The sequence below is a fragment of the Alligator sinensis genome, unplaced genomic scaffold (genome assembly GCF_000455745.1).
Source record: "Alligator sinensis unplaced genomic scaffold, ASM45574v1 scaffold208_1, whole genome shotgun sequence".
Taxonomy (NCBI): Eukaryota; Metazoa; Chordata; order Crocodylia; family Alligatoridae; genus Alligator; species Alligator sinensis.
The window spans coordinates 29,706-44,830 of NW_005842815.1; the positions used below are offsets into that span (position 1 = coordinate 29,706).

At 45.9% G+C, this 15,125-nt stretch overlaps 1 protein-coding gene across 1 annotated transcript in view; it reads right to left on the reverse strand.

Annotated features, from left to right (window-relative positions):
• Nucleotides 1-5,070: 5,070 nt before the first annotated feature.
• The window catches only part of DCTN6 (dynactin subunit 6), a 10,376-nt gene continuing 321 nt past the window's right edge, over nt 5,071-15,125 (reverse strand). Inside the window, exons 2-7 of the mRNA XM_006035276.3 lie at nt 14,978-15,042; nt 12,235-12,340; nt 11,112-11,200; nt 8,918-8,965; nt 7,420-7,562; nt 5,071-6,271 (exon numbers count right to left, since the gene is read on the reverse strand). Coding sequence (XP_006035338.1) covers nt 6,173-6,271; nt 7,420-7,562; nt 8,918-8,965; nt 11,112-11,200; nt 12,235-12,340; nt 14,978-15,042 — 550 coding nt within the window. The 3' untranslated portion in view covers nt 5,071-6,172. The remainder of the gene's footprint in view (nt 6,272-7,419; nt 7,563-8,917; nt 8,966-11,111; nt 11,201-12,234; nt 12,341-14,977; nt 15,043-15,125) is intronic.

Sequence of the window (15,125 nt, forward strand, 5' to 3'; positions counted from 1 at the left end):
CACAATGTCCGGTGGTAATGAGTTCTACGTGATCATTGCAGCTTTTGTAAAATATCCTTCCTTTTCTTTGTTCTAAACCTTTTGGCTAAGCATTTTTTTAGTTCTTATGTTATGAGACAGAGTGAACAACAGTTCCCTGATGCCTTTTTTTCCATACCACTCCTAATTTATTAGACCTCTATTATATCCCTCCACCACTCATCTCTTTTCCAAGCTGAAGAGTTCCAGCCCTTTCAGTCTCTCCTCAGAGGGAAGCAGTTCCATACCCCCTGATCATCATTGTTTCTCTTCCCTGTATACTTTCTAGTATATGTTACACTGAGGGAAGGACACTGGCTAGGGGGTGAATGTCCGCATATGAAGTTATAGCAGTACAAGCCCTAGGGCAGATGCCTCTCCTGTTTCCGAAGAACTGCAATCTCAGTGCTTTCTGCTAGATGGTGCTCATCCCTCACTCTGGAAAACACACATGGGATAACACTTGCAATCCATAGTTTTTTCAGTGCCCTGGTTGCACTGCAGACTGCAGGGCTAACAACTGGACAGACCTGTTGGATGCAGCTGTGACTGCTCCACCCCATGGAAATCCTTCCCTTGTCTTACTGTGTTTAAATTTTACCATAGGCCAAGATGTGCCAGTGTGATGCAACCTACCTTTGGCATTATATTCCCACAACTATTTCAAATGCAGTTACTCACTGAGAATGGCCAACCTGAGGGCTGGACTCCCCCCACTAGCTGGACCAGGGGACCCCCTGACCCTATTCCACAGGCTGCATACAGCCTTCCCTCCTGTCTGAATATATCTCCCCTTTGTCTGTGCTTGGACCTCCCACTCCTGCACAAAGGCAGCTACATACCAACAGCACTGATTGGAAACTACTCTGACAGCAGGTCATGAGAGTCCCTGCTGCCCCCCTGCCTGCTCCCAAAACCCATCAGAGATGCTCCAGACTCCCAGACCAGTCCCCAGATCTTCAACAGTTCCCTTACCCCAGAGACCCATCAGAGATGCTCTGCAACCCACTGCCCATTCTCTGGGCCCATCAGAGACATTCTGTACACCCCCCTCCTTCCCACTCACCCACCCACACCAGGAACCCCTCAGAAGCACTGCAAGGCTCCTTGCCTACTACTCAGAACCACTGGAAATGCTTGCCACTCTTGGACCAGCTCCCCATACCCATCAGAGACTTTACACAGCCATCTGCCTGCTTCCTGTATCAATTCATAATGCCCTGCAGCCCTTTACCTACTCACCAGAGGGATCAGAGTCCAGCTGTGGCTCCTGCTTGCTCCCCAGACCCATTAGTCATTTGGCAGCTCCCCAAAACCATGAAGCCCTTTCCCACCACCCAGACTCCTTAAAGATAATCGGCCCCCTGCCCACACCCCAGACCCATTCCTAAGGGTCTACTGAACTCAAGGAGGCAACCAGCCAATTTCGTGAGCAGATCCTGGGGCCGGCCATCATTTTCACAGGCTGAGCACAGCAGGTCCTCCATACATCTCTGACTGGCCGAGGGGTCCCGGAAATCAGACCCCTCCCTGCAGATTGTTACATGGCCTGAAACTGTGGCTTAATTATCCTGATTAAGCTTGTGGAAGCCAGTAATCTGTGTGTTTTTAAATGTGGAGTACTAGCTCCCTCGGGTTTAAGCCATAGTTTTGGGCTATCCCCAGGTGGTGGGCTCCCTGCAAAAATAACCAAAACAAAGAAAAAAAATGGCAAGTAGAGAAAAGGCCAGGAAGCCCTGCAGTCTTGGAGCATGGGGGAGGGGGTGGGGGGGTGGGGGGGGGGGGGTGAGAGTAGGGATAGGAAGGAGCTGCTTGCAGTAGGAGGCTTACTCCCCAGGTGTTTCAGAAACTCTCAGCAGCGCTCTGCTCACTTCCCATAACCACTGTAGGTCTACTGTGACCCCCTGCATACTCTGCTAACCTACTGGGAACATTCTGTGGCCTCCTGACCAACCTCAACAGTCTTCATAAGGTGCTAAATGCCATGTGTACTGTGGGGTGTAAAAAGATGAAGACATAGCAGGCGAGTGACAACTTTGATAAAACACATTTTACAATAGCTTCAATAGCTTGTTGTTCCTGCATCTGTATCCATGTTTATAGTACACTTGGGTCCAGGCAGGTTGTGCTCCATCTGCATAGCCCTTTCTCAGGAACTCCCAGCTCAACATAAGCCCCTTCTTCATGAGCTTGTTGGCTATTGCAGTGCCCTCTTTTTTGTACTCTCCAAATTTCCCTGTCTTTGAGAGGCCCTTCATGCTTGAGCTGCCCTCCTATGTTTGGCTGAGGACTTGAACCAGTTCTCCAAACTTTACCTCCTTTGTTTTTTCTCTTTCTCATTTTCTAAACCTGACATTAACTAGGTGCTGGGTAGTGGCTAACAAACATCCTTGAGACTGGATTGGCTTTAATTTTGCAAGGCAGGAAAAAACCCAAGCAATTAATGTTCATTGCTCAATGTCTAGAGTAGCACATTACATGTTTTTCATCCCCAAAGGTGGAATGCCATCCACAGAGCTGTGGGAGACTGAAGATAGCAAATCCTTTTCCATCTTTCCAGCTGCATTTTGGAAGCATGATGCAGCGACCCACCACAGCTCACCAGAAATTGTTACTTGTGTGGACCGGGCCAAATGTTTGCAGCAAAGGGTATGATGGATCATGCCTGTGCTGCATCTCATTCCACTTTAGGGAGGCTGCATAGGGTCACAATTCATGTTAAAAAGATAATTAGAGCTTTGTATAAGGTGGCACAAAGCATACAATGGATTTAAGTGCATCACCAGTTTGGCATTCAGTGTACCACTAGAAAAAGTGTATCTATCGTCCCTGCACATACATTTGCACTTCTACAAGTAATTTATATATTGGAGGATATAACCCTAATGAAATATCATAGAAACTACCCTTTTATTCAACCTAAAGACAACCCAACAAGCTATGCATGGCGGTTACTTGCTAGATTGATTCCTCCTAGCTTTCCATGTGGCCAAAAGAGCAATGCCTTCTGAGGAATGAGGGAGAAGGCAATCTCCCAAGCACTTTTGAATGCTACTAGAGAACTTTCTGTATCTACAGTTACATTTTATATCAGTTGTACTCAAAGCTCATTGTACCATTAATGCTCTTTTGTAATGTGTTAAGCATTTCAGGATAAACACTATTGGTATCTGGTCAATTTGTTGTGCAGTTAGCCAGATGGTGCCTGCTTATTGTTTGCTAGTAGATTTTTAGTAGACTGAAAAATGTATTTAAAAGGCTTCTATTGCTAAAAAACACTAAGACTTATTTACAAATACCTTGCTTAAATTTCAAGGGGAAAAATGTCTTGATTAGGGATATTGTAGCAGGTTCAGGGTCAACTAGCTCACCAAACAGTCCTTTTACTGGTTCACAGCCTCTTTATCATCCATACTCCCTTGGGCAAGCTTCCTCCTGGCAGAAGTCAATCAACATAAGGCATATGCAGTGAGAAAACATTCTACTAAGATTTGTACTAACACATTTGAACTAATTTTCTCAATTAATTCCCTACATGATCAAAATACAGCATGTTCTGTGTAAGAGAACTTAAAAATGCTCAGCACACAACAAGTGCATTTGTGCAGTAAAGTACATTAGAATGGAGTTACTTAACAGAATTAGCTTTCTTACTTTCCTGCAAAGGTGAAGGTGTGCAAAATAGCCAAGGGTGTAAAGTGCTACAGCAAATAGCTGTGGACAACTGCTGACAAGTGGGCAACTGCTGATGAGGTACAGCTCAGTGAAGCAGTGTTTTGAAATAAAAGCCACTGCAGACAATTGAATGGCTTATCTTTAATTTTGCAATGGACTGTAAATCAGGGTGCCGACCACTCTGATAGGGATCATCTGGATTCTTCTGTGCTCTTTTTATAAACACAGAGCAGTTAAGAGCTGAGCAGGAGGCATAGTAGAGGGGTGGGGAAGAGCACTCACTGTTGGAATAGGAAGGACAAATAGCCAAAAAAATTGACCCCTGGGGTAAGCACATATAGCATTGCCTTTTATGATCAATTTTATGGTGATAGAGGCAGACACTGTGATGCTTACTGGTTTCCTTTGGTGACAGCTCAAGTGCTCATAGGACAGGGTGGCTGGGAACCAAAGTTTTAGAAGAGCAGATTTGTCCGTGCAAGGCCTTATGTTTGGGAGTGCCTGGCTCTCAGGCTCATTTTAGGAGTCATCAGCTGTAGTGTTATGCCCTCTTCTCCTTTGGCTGTTCCTGAGAAGCAATGCAACTTTATGCTGTTGTCTCCTGCCAAAATTCTGTCAAGCTTTCCACAGTATGGACAAATAGGTGAATTACCTATTTTTGTCCATAACCTCCTGCAGTGCTCCTTCCAAGATCTGATTCAGATATGGCACTGGATGGCACCTGTCAGGGCCGAGGGGCTCTGGCCAGCAGCCCGGGCACGTGGGCCGGGGAAAGGGTCGGCACGGCGAACTAGAATTAGGCATGGACGCATAGAGGTTGATTAAAGATTGTTTTACTTACACCATAGGTGGTCACGGTGCGGGCAGGAAAAACTTTTTTGAGTTGCAGTTACAAAAAAAACCCACACACGTGGAGTTTGCTAGGCTCCACTGAAGACACACGAGTGGAGATTGCTAGGCTCCGCTAAACGAACACGAACAGAGCTCTAGATACCACTCACGGAGTTTGCTAGGCTCCGTGGACCGTCCGAAATGAGAGTCCGAAAGGTGACTTTCCACGAGTACGCAGGGTGGGGTACGTCGAGGGATCGTGCAGCAACGGGGAGAGGCTAGAGGTTGATCAGGCCCCTGTATCCTCCTCTAAGGCACACGTGGAGTTTGTTAGGCTCCACAGCGTGCTTAGAGTTCTTCACGAGATGGATGTGAAGTCCTCCTCCTCCAACTTGGGCGGAAACTGCTCAAGCCTCTTATACGGCTAGCAAGCCAATCGCTAGCCGCCACGTGGGAATAATTTAGAAACAGCCAATAGTGGGAAACAAATTTACATACGGGTGGCGGGAACTCCTTTGCACCGGGGTTTTCTCTATGCAACTGAGAATTGCACCGTGCAAAGAAAGCTCCACGTAGCGGGAAATAATTCTGCAGTGCCAAAGCACACACAAAATCATACCCTTTGGGTCATGACAGCACCCAGTTATGATCCCATGAGGCTATCACTGAGGAAATTTTGTGAAATAGGTCTACATAACCATGTCTAGACACCACAAATTTCTAGACCCTTGCTTCTTTCCACAGGTACGGGAGATTCGTGACCTCAACAAGACCAGCTGAAAACATGAAAAGCAGGGAGGGCACAGAAGCAGCTATAAAAATAAGCTCAGTATGTTCGGGTGTTAAGTTGACACTTGGGCTTCCTAACACAAAATCTGGCTGCATGTTAGCATTTGAACAGCAGGTGGCATCCACTCAACATGACCCTAGAGCAGCTGGGGACATGCAGGCAAACAGAATGACCAGTAACACAGTGCAAAGCAGCATGGAAGGACTGCTGAAGACCATCAAGATATAACTACAAACACTACTGCACCATAACTTACTCACTCCACTGGGAAATTATACTTATTTATTCATTATTTGCATCTGTCATGGAGACACAGGTCTTCTTATACTAATATAACCAGGTTTGCACTGACATAAATTGCCAGTGATGATAACCACATAAACACTGTGACAGGATGGTGTTACCATTAGCTGAACATCCTGGAGAAAATCTAATAATTGAAGATAACAAGACAAGGACGTTAATATCTTTATTAATAGCACAGAATATGCGATGAAATATTTTCTAGTCCTTCACCACTTTTTGTGCCATGTTGAAAGGTAATTTATGTCCTACCTTGCAAGACTTGATTACCTAGAAAGAATTATGCACGATATTATAGCCATAAGAATTGCTAGTCAGATTTGGGATCCAGGATTTATTTTTCAGCTGTTTACTGAATATAAATAGTTAAAAGGAAAAAAACCCTACAAACAAAAGAAATGCCACAAGCAGTTTGACCAGAATCAAATGAACGAGAAAAAAAAAAAATCAAAAAAAAATCAATGACTTCTTTGTGCACATAGAGTTGGAAATTGGAAGAAAAGTTCCTAAATCAGTAGGAGCAGAAGAGGGAAAGATATCTTGATGGGAGAACTCTTAGCTCTTAACAGGAGTAGATGCTGCTTTCATAGTCTTCTTTAGATGGTGATAATTTGGCAGGATTTTCATCAGGAAATCCAGCTGCAGCGTTTGTGGCTAGAAGGTACAGTGAAGAATTAGAAAAGGAAGGTGTAAGAAACCAAGGCACTTGAACAACATTAGGCTGGCCCTCCACATCGTTAGAGATGCACTCATGACATGGCACAGGTGACACTCCTGACATGAACTGGATAAGCACAGTCACACTGAATCTTTGCCCTGGTGCAGGAGTCAACATTCTTTTTGTCACTTTAAGAAATATCTCGGGCCCTGTCACCTTACTATAACAGCACGATGCGTTTTGGAGACAACTAGCTAGTCTGTCTAATGCATGCTTGTTCAGGGGCTTTCATACAATGGAGGGTGAAGCTATGTGCCCAAATGCCTTACATTACCGTTTTTCAACCGGTGTGCCGCCAGGCATGTCCAGGTGTGCCACGGCATTTTGGGCTGGAGCCACGCCCCCCACCTGCTGCTACAGTGGTGGGCAGCCAGATAGAGGGGCTGCTCTGAAGCATTCCGCTGCTCGCAACACCCCGCTCCCTTATCTGCAGCATTCAGCTGCTCACAATCCCCCATCCTTCCCCCCCACTTTGCAGTGTGCCATTGGGTGGGGGAGGCCATGTAAGTGTGCCGTGCGATGAAAAACTTTGGGAAACGCTGCCTTACACGAAGGCATTTTGCACCTACAGGCAGGCAATGGACAGGGAGGTGAGCACCCACTAGGTATTTCTTTCATGAGTGGGCTTCAAAATGAGTAATGATGCAATGAATTTTGAATTATATTTAGACAAGAGAACATAATGCCAATCGGCTTCACAAAAGCAGTGTTCCCAGGCAAGAAGCAAAGCATAGCTGGTTACAGAGCTGCTTCTGAAAACTTTCGGAAGAGACCAAAAGAGACAAAGAATGACAGACCTGGAAGGCTGCCCCTGCCTACAGCCTTGGAGGTGTTTTGTAAGGACATGAGGGACCACTCTATCAATATACAAACTATTCCTGATATAAGAAGATAGAAGGCAAACTGGGACCTAGGAATTCTCTTCCCTCCACTTGGACCACATGTACACAGTAGCTCTCCAGTCCCTTTTTGCTTTTAAAGTAAAGTAGTGGCCATTCTTTAGAGGAACAGGGTCAAAACCCCTATGGAGTCTGGCCACCTTGGCAGGGGACAAACTCTCCAGTGTGGTTTGTGGAACACTCACCTGGGGACGCTCCGTCTGGACTCGACGCAGGCAGTCAGCTCCATAGATCACAGTGTTCTCAGGGATAACTTCATATGTGTTGACATTGCAGCAGGCCCCAATGATGCAGCCACTGGTCAGAATCACATTCCTGCCCACAAACGCTACAAGAAAACAGAGAAATCATTATTGTGGCTGCAGTGTAGATATACTCTTACAGTAATCTTACAATTTCATTCCCACTTCTCTATGGGTTGGACACTTGCTTGAACCCACCTGCATGCAAACAAAGAGAGTCTAACTTTTATGGACTAGTACAGAATTAAAAAATAATAGTCACTAAAATTAGCTACAAGACCTTTCAATCTCAATTAACTTGCTCTGACACTGGAAAGGGAGCTCCCAACTACATTTATGTCTTAAAACTTTAAAATCCAATTAAATGCTGCCTTCATATTGGCTGGGCTCTGTTCTTTTAAACAGAAATGCTGCTAACTGGCTGGGATCACAATGGTCAGGCATGGAAGAGATACTGGAATCCTTCATCTTGTAAGGGCAGGAAACAGATAGCACCACATCATTTTCATATCCATGTCCACACTAAGACTGTAGTCAGACAGGTGTAGTTTTAATGTAGGTCACTTGGTCAGATTCCCTACTTGGGTGAATCTCAACTAGTTCGTACATTTAAAAGCATATTTTTACCCTGGCACAGATGTGGCCTAAAAAAGACTTAATGGATAATGCACCAATACTGAATGAGATATTATACCTTTGCCTCTGCTAGACCAGGGTGGGCAAAGTCTGGCCTGTGGGCCGGATTAGGCCCACAATGGACTCCATTTCCCAGCAGCCCCTGCAGCAGTGGTTCCTTCTGACTGCCGCTGCCAGAGCCCTGTTGCCCAGGCACCCCCGGCCCATCTGCTCCACAGCCTTCACAAGGGCCGGGACCTGTGTGGGTAGGGTCTGTGGCTGGGAGGCTGAGATGGGCAGGCAGCCAAGGGTGAGATGGGCAGGCAGGGTCGGGGAGAGCCTGGGATCTTGAGACAGTGACAGTGTGGGGCTGGGGCCAAGCTGTGATCCACTGCCCGCATGCCTGTGCAAAGGGCACAGGTTCTGTGGACAGGAGTATGCAGGGAGCAGATCACAACTTTGCCCTGGCCCCATGCTGTCACTGCTGCAAGTTCCTGGCCCCAGTCCTGAAGCAGCTACCTGCCCAACCGCGCACCCCGTCTGTGCCACTCCCATCTAGTATTCATGGAAACCTGGGGAGTGTGGGTCTGGCCAGGCTGGGGCAGAGCCTCAATTCTGGGCCCCGCAGTCCCAGGGTCTCCACAGAGAACAGCTGGGAGCCGCAGGGGCTGCTGGGAAATGGAGTCCAGCTACCTGCACAATCTGCCATTTTGCCCGCTCCTGGTATAGATCCTGTCTTAACAGTATATAACATAATGTAACAGGTATCCAATGTACCAAGGGAGTGTTTTTATCTTCACCCTGGAAAAAGGTCACAATTGCTTACCTTTTGATTCAATTACATTGTTATCACCCACTTTCATGGCTTGTGAAACTGTAAGGCATGGTTAAAGAAACATATAATTTTTAGTGTTTTAGTGCTAGCAACACACTTCCACTCAAAATTACAAAACGGCAGCCCAAGAAGGAAAATCAAAGTATGTGCACTGGACTGATTTTCACTGCGAAAGCTGGATACAAAGTTAACAACTATTATCTTCAAGAGAGACACCCAAAAAGGCTTACAGTTTGACAATTTAAAAGTACAGGCATTCCTCAGACTTACAACGCAATTGGTTCCTGTAAATCACGTCTTAAGTCGAAACGCCGTAACTTGGAACCAACTTTCCCATAGGGACAGTGTTACAAATGGGGGATTGGTTCCTTTATGACAGTTGATACCTGCAGCCTGCAGGTGGTAAGTGGTGGAAGGAGAGGGGGAAGAGAAGGGGTGTGGGAGGGCAGATCAATGCCCCCCACAGTGAAGGAGGGACTGGGCCTGGGGCAAACACTGCCCAGACGGGGCCAGGTGAACATGGTGAGGAGGCGGGGTGGCAGCTCCCGCTGCTGCGCACTGCTCATATGGTGGTTCAACCAGCAGTTCCCGCCGCTGGTCCGGGAGGGCGTGCGGCCGGCATATGTCCTCGGACCTGTGTGGGCTGGGTTGGGCAGGGCTGGGGTTGCACCGGGCTGCAGAGGCTACAGTGAATTTTTGGGTGGTTGCAGATCCCCCCATAGCCCCCACTCTGCTGCCTGTTCCGCCCCGATCCAGGGGCGCACTACCTCCCACGCCCTCAAAGCCACGGCTCATGGAGGGGGGGCGGGCTCCTACCATTGCATGCCACCTGTCTGCAGCGGCTCCATCGCGTGCCCGTCTTGCAGAGGCTGAGTGAGCGGGGGGAGGGCGGGGGCGTGTGCCCCCAGATCAGGGTGGGGGGGATTTGCAGGCACCCAAAAATTCACTGTAGCTTCCACCCCCTGCCTGGAGCACAGCCCAGTGCAGGCCCCCACCCCGCGCAGATCCAGGGGGGGATGCCCCCACAGATCAGTGGCAGGAGCAGCGGTGGGAACTGCCAGTTGAGCCACCAAATAAGCAGCATGCAGCAGTGTGCAGCACTGGGAGCTGCTGCTGTGCCCCCCACCCGGGCAGCGCTTGCCCTAGCCCCGGTCCCAGCCCCAGTCCCTCCTTCATGACAGAGGGCATTTATCTCCCCCCGCCCCCCCTGTCCCTTCCCTTACACCACTTATCAGCTGCATGCAGTATTGGCCATCGTAAAGACAGAACCCATGTTGGAACATCGAAATGGGTGTCAATCAAAACTCAAAGTCCTAAGTCGAGGACTGCCTGTACTATAAAATGTCTTCTTTTCTTTAGTCACAACCAATCTCAAAAGATATTTTATGCTGTCAGGATCCTTAAGGGCTACAAAATCCCTAAGTCGTTTCATAAAAAAACTGAGTCTTCAAAGGACTAACTTATGTCTGGAATTGAAGCAGTGTGTCAACCTCTTTGGATTAGAAAAAGGGAACCTCTTGAATTTTCAACAAAGCAAGTGCAGCCAGTTTACAGCCAAAATTTCAACTGTTATGTTTGTTTTCCTTGCAATTCTTCCCCTGTATCAGGCTGTTGTAGAAAATACATAAGGACTGAATATAAATACCCTATTTACTTGACTGCTACACGTACCTCCCCCTCCACCCCAAATCAGGAAGCTTGTCTTAAGTAGGGAAGCTGATTTTCTTTGCTGGAATAGAAGCATAGAGGAGTAGAAACATGGCCTTATTTATTGAGACAACTAGCAAACTGGGTAGGACTGAGCAAGCTGCTGTACGCTGTTGGCTATGACTGTGGAATTTTTTTTATATTCTGCCTTCCAAAAAACAAGGCACATGCCTTATCTGAGGGAGTATGGAAAAATACAACATTCTGCACCTTTGAGCAGAAATACCAAATACATTAATTTATATGAGAGGCAGCAAGATCTAATGAATTGAGGAAGAGACAAAAAGTCCCATATTCCAATTAGAATTCTCTCATGCAGTCTTCATCTATGACCTAACTTGCTTGTGTCTCTGTTTCCTCTTCTGTAAAATTAGAATAAGATTTAGCTTTCTCAAAGACAGCTATTTAAGTTAGTATTTGTACAATGCTTTGAAAATACAGAATACGAAAGTTTGATAATACTGTTTAACAAGGATACAGCAACCAACTTCAAAAACATTATTGGTGCCAATGACCATTGGTTTTGGTTCCATTCCTTCGGTGTCTGGTGTAATATTTTCAGGAAATCTGTAGGAGCATTAAAAAAAAGTTTTCAGAATTTGACATTAAAAGAGTACTGCCTCTTTAAAAAGTGAAAAAGAGAACACCTATCCTTTGCTCAAATCTTTTAGATTTCAGATTTAAACATTAATGCTATGTGTTTACTTTTACATACTTCCAGACTGGGGCAATGAAGAGAGTAGTCAGTTTTACTTCTAATTCTCATGCAAGAGCTTAATGCAACAATGCTGAGGATACAATATTTTTGAGGAAGGAGTTACTCCAAAGAAATACAGGAAAAGTGGGAATTTGATATATCATGGATTTTTCACTAACAATCTTCAGCTGGTTACAGTCAAGGCTGAACCATCTTCTCTAGACAGAACATGAGGGAAAACAAAGCAAATGCTTCACTAATTTAAGTAAGGCTGTTTTCAAATTCCTTATAGCCTTTCTTGCTGGGTACTTCATTTTTTATCATTAAACTGCCGCTACTTACAGGGATTTTTTTTCTAGAAACAATGTTTTACAGTTACTTTTCTAATGTGGTAAGGACAGTTCTCTTCTCTTTAGACTTTTCAGACCAACTGTTCCACACATTTGAGTAGTCCTGGATTTTTTTTATACATGGCTGTGTTTGAGGAGTAGGACAAATTTAGGTGTGAAAAGGAAAGCTGTATGGTACTGAGAGAATTTAAGTCATGAATTTTATCCAGTCCCAGCCAGCCAATTGTGCAGGTTTGCAAAGCTGTGGCAGGCCTACATACTTTTTTTCTGTAAATGAATAATAATGCTCATGTAAGATGCCTGTTTGAGAGATCAAGAGAATCAAGTTCTCTTCTTAGCCCAGAACAGGTACAACACCTGGAGAGATGCATGAAGCTTCCTAAGTACTTCCCCTGTTCCAGAGGGGTACTATATACAGCTAAAAGTGGAGTTTATTCTTGTTGCCCAGACTACCAATGATTAAATTAGAAAGAGATACTCATCATTCTCTTGGAGTATATCCTGTTGTGAAGATTTCTGTGCCTTAAACAGTAGTGTAACAGGTGCTTACTAACCCATTTATGATAAGTGCTTGCTCTTCTATTAGGTTGCCTTCACCAATCACTATTGGTCCCGCTTCTGCAATGATCCGTGCTTTTGGATGAATCACTGTCCTAGGTCCTGTGGGAATACAATGAGGTACTCACCAGAGAAGAGCTCACGTGGGAAAATCATACCAAAGACAATACCTTTTCATAAGGGACCTTGTCCCAACTGCTGCTACTTTAAGGAACTGACTGTAATGATTCCAAACACCACTAGATATAGTGGTGTTTGGAATCATTATAGAGTGTCATTATAGGTGTTATAGAGCTGCTAACAGACATTCCAGCTCTATAACCACCTCTTTAACCAGATCTATATCTGGCCTTTACTTTAACCAACTTCTGTAATCTTGCGAAATAGGTGCATAGTAATTATAAAAGCAATGCTCTGCAGTCCAGGTTTGTGATACTCTGCATGCAAAACAGGCAGCCTGACATTTCACAGGGGCAGTGTTCAGGTAGCTGAGTTCTTGTTTGACAAGTACAAACATCCCATTTCCTAGGTCTTTAAAAAAAAAAAAATCTAAATTTTTTGAAAGGCAGCCTTCCCTCACATCACTGATCTATGCCTGCAAACTTAATTTCTGGTAGGGAAATATTTTTAGCGGGATTATCATAGAGAAGTAGGGCTGGATGGAACCTCCAGAAGTCATCTAGTCCAATCCCCTGCCTGAGGCAGGATCATCCGTACTGAAACCATAATCTAAACTCTACATAAAACTGCCCTCAACCTTCATGCAACACAAACCTAACACCCTAGCCTGCCACAGGTAAAGCAGGGGAACTACAGCAACCAACATCCTGCTTTTATGAAATGTCAGTATATACTCAAAGAGATCCCAGTTATAGGGCCACCCCCACTGCTACAGAGGAAGGCTAAACTCCTCACAGTCCATGTCAACCTGACTATGGGGTAAAATTCCTTCCTGATCCCAAATAGGGTAATTGGTCTGACCCTGAGCAGAGGTGCAAGGCCCCCTAGGCAGGAACCTCTGGCTTTGATCCCAGCATAAGCACTGGCACACCCCAGTCAAAGTCCCCAGCCTTGGCTGTAGCCAACATCCAGTGCCTCTGGGAAGGCTTAAAAACACCTTAACACACGTAGCAGAAAAAGGGGTGGGGGTGGAATGTGGGGATAACCAGCAAAGTCCAAAAGCATGGGAAATAACTATGGCAGAACAAAGATATGACTATACCTAAATCATTCCCGACCAGTGGCTGTCCAACCTCTTCTTGAACACCCCGTGATGGAGAGTTCACAACTTCCCTAGCCAGTCTGCTCCACTGCCTCACTGTTCTAATAGTGAAGACATTTTTCTGGATATCTAATCTAAACCTACTTTGCTGCAACTTCAAGCCCTTGCTCCACAACCTCCTTTCTGCAGCAAGAGAGAAAAGGTGCTTTCCCTGTTTTTTATGGCCATCCTTCAAGTATTTGAACACTACTATCATGTCCCCTCTTAAGTGCCTTTTCCACAAGCTGAACAGGCCTAGCTCCTTCAGCCTGTCCTCGCATGACTTGCATTCCAAGCTTCTGATCATCTATGTTGCCTGCCTTTAGATGCTAACATTTCCATGTCCTTTTAAAAATGTGGAGACCAGTACTCCAGATGTGGCCTAACCAGTGCTGAGTAGAGAGGCACTATCACCTCCCGTGTCTTGCACCTGATGCTTGTACTGATGCAGCCCAAAACCAATTGGCCTTTTGTGCAGCAGACACCCAAGTCCTTTTTCCAAGCTGCCATCTAGCCTGGTGTCCACCATTGTGTATTTGTGTTTTTGATTAGTCTTCCTGAGGTACAGCACCTTGCACTTGTCCACACTGAACTTCTGTCATGTTAGCTCTAGCTCAGCTTTGCAATCTGTCAAGATCCTTCTGAATTGTGCTCACACCTTGCAATGTGCTCACAATCCTTTCTAGTTTTGTGTTGTTTGCAATCTTACTCAAGAAAGTTTCCTATGCCAGCATCCAAATTGTTAATCAACACAGTGAATAACACTGGGCCAAGGACAGACACCTACCAGACTCCACTCAAGACCTCCTGCCATTCTGACATGGACTTGTTAATATTTACCCTTTGCTTGTGGCTATTGAGTCAGTTATCGATCCACCTTATACTAGTTTTATCTAGCCCACATTTCTCCAGTTTGTTTACACTAAATCTTATACTGCGATATGAAGAACAGCAATGTAGCTGTCATTCCTGCAGAAAGCTTTCACGTGCAGTTTTGCATACATACCAACATCAGTATAGCCATTCATGCCTGTATTGTTGTATGGGGCCACTGTTTGAAGCTTGTTTCTCTTCTTTCTAAGCAGCCCTCTGATCTAAACTTATCTGCAACTCTAATGACTTTGGTAAAGCCCTGAACTGCTCAAACAGTGAAGGCATTGTAAGGGGTTGCTCTCTGATCTCATATCTAAGGCACTAGCAAACTCTTTCCTAGTAAGCGAGAACACGTGCACTTCAGCTGGGGCCTTGGGGCGGCCGACAAGCAGTGATTTCAAGGGAGGATGTAGGGCACCAGCCTTCTCTTCTGGCGGGACGTTAATTACACAGGCCTCCCTGGTTCCAAGGAGCGGGTCGCTGGGGAAGAGGTGCTGCCAGGGCGGGTGGGCCGCACTCTTGGAACAGACGCTGCGATTCCAGGAGGCAGCGTTTGCTGCTCACCAGGGGAAAAAGAACAGGGCAGGTAGGATGCCTCCTCTTACCGATAGTTACATCTCCCCGGATCTCACTTTCCACACAGACCACGGCGCCGGGAGCGATTTTCACGCTGCGACAGAAACGTGAGGTTAAAGGTGATTAAAAGGCTGCTTTTTAAAGCCAAGGCGGAGGCCCGCGGCCAGGGGGCGGGCG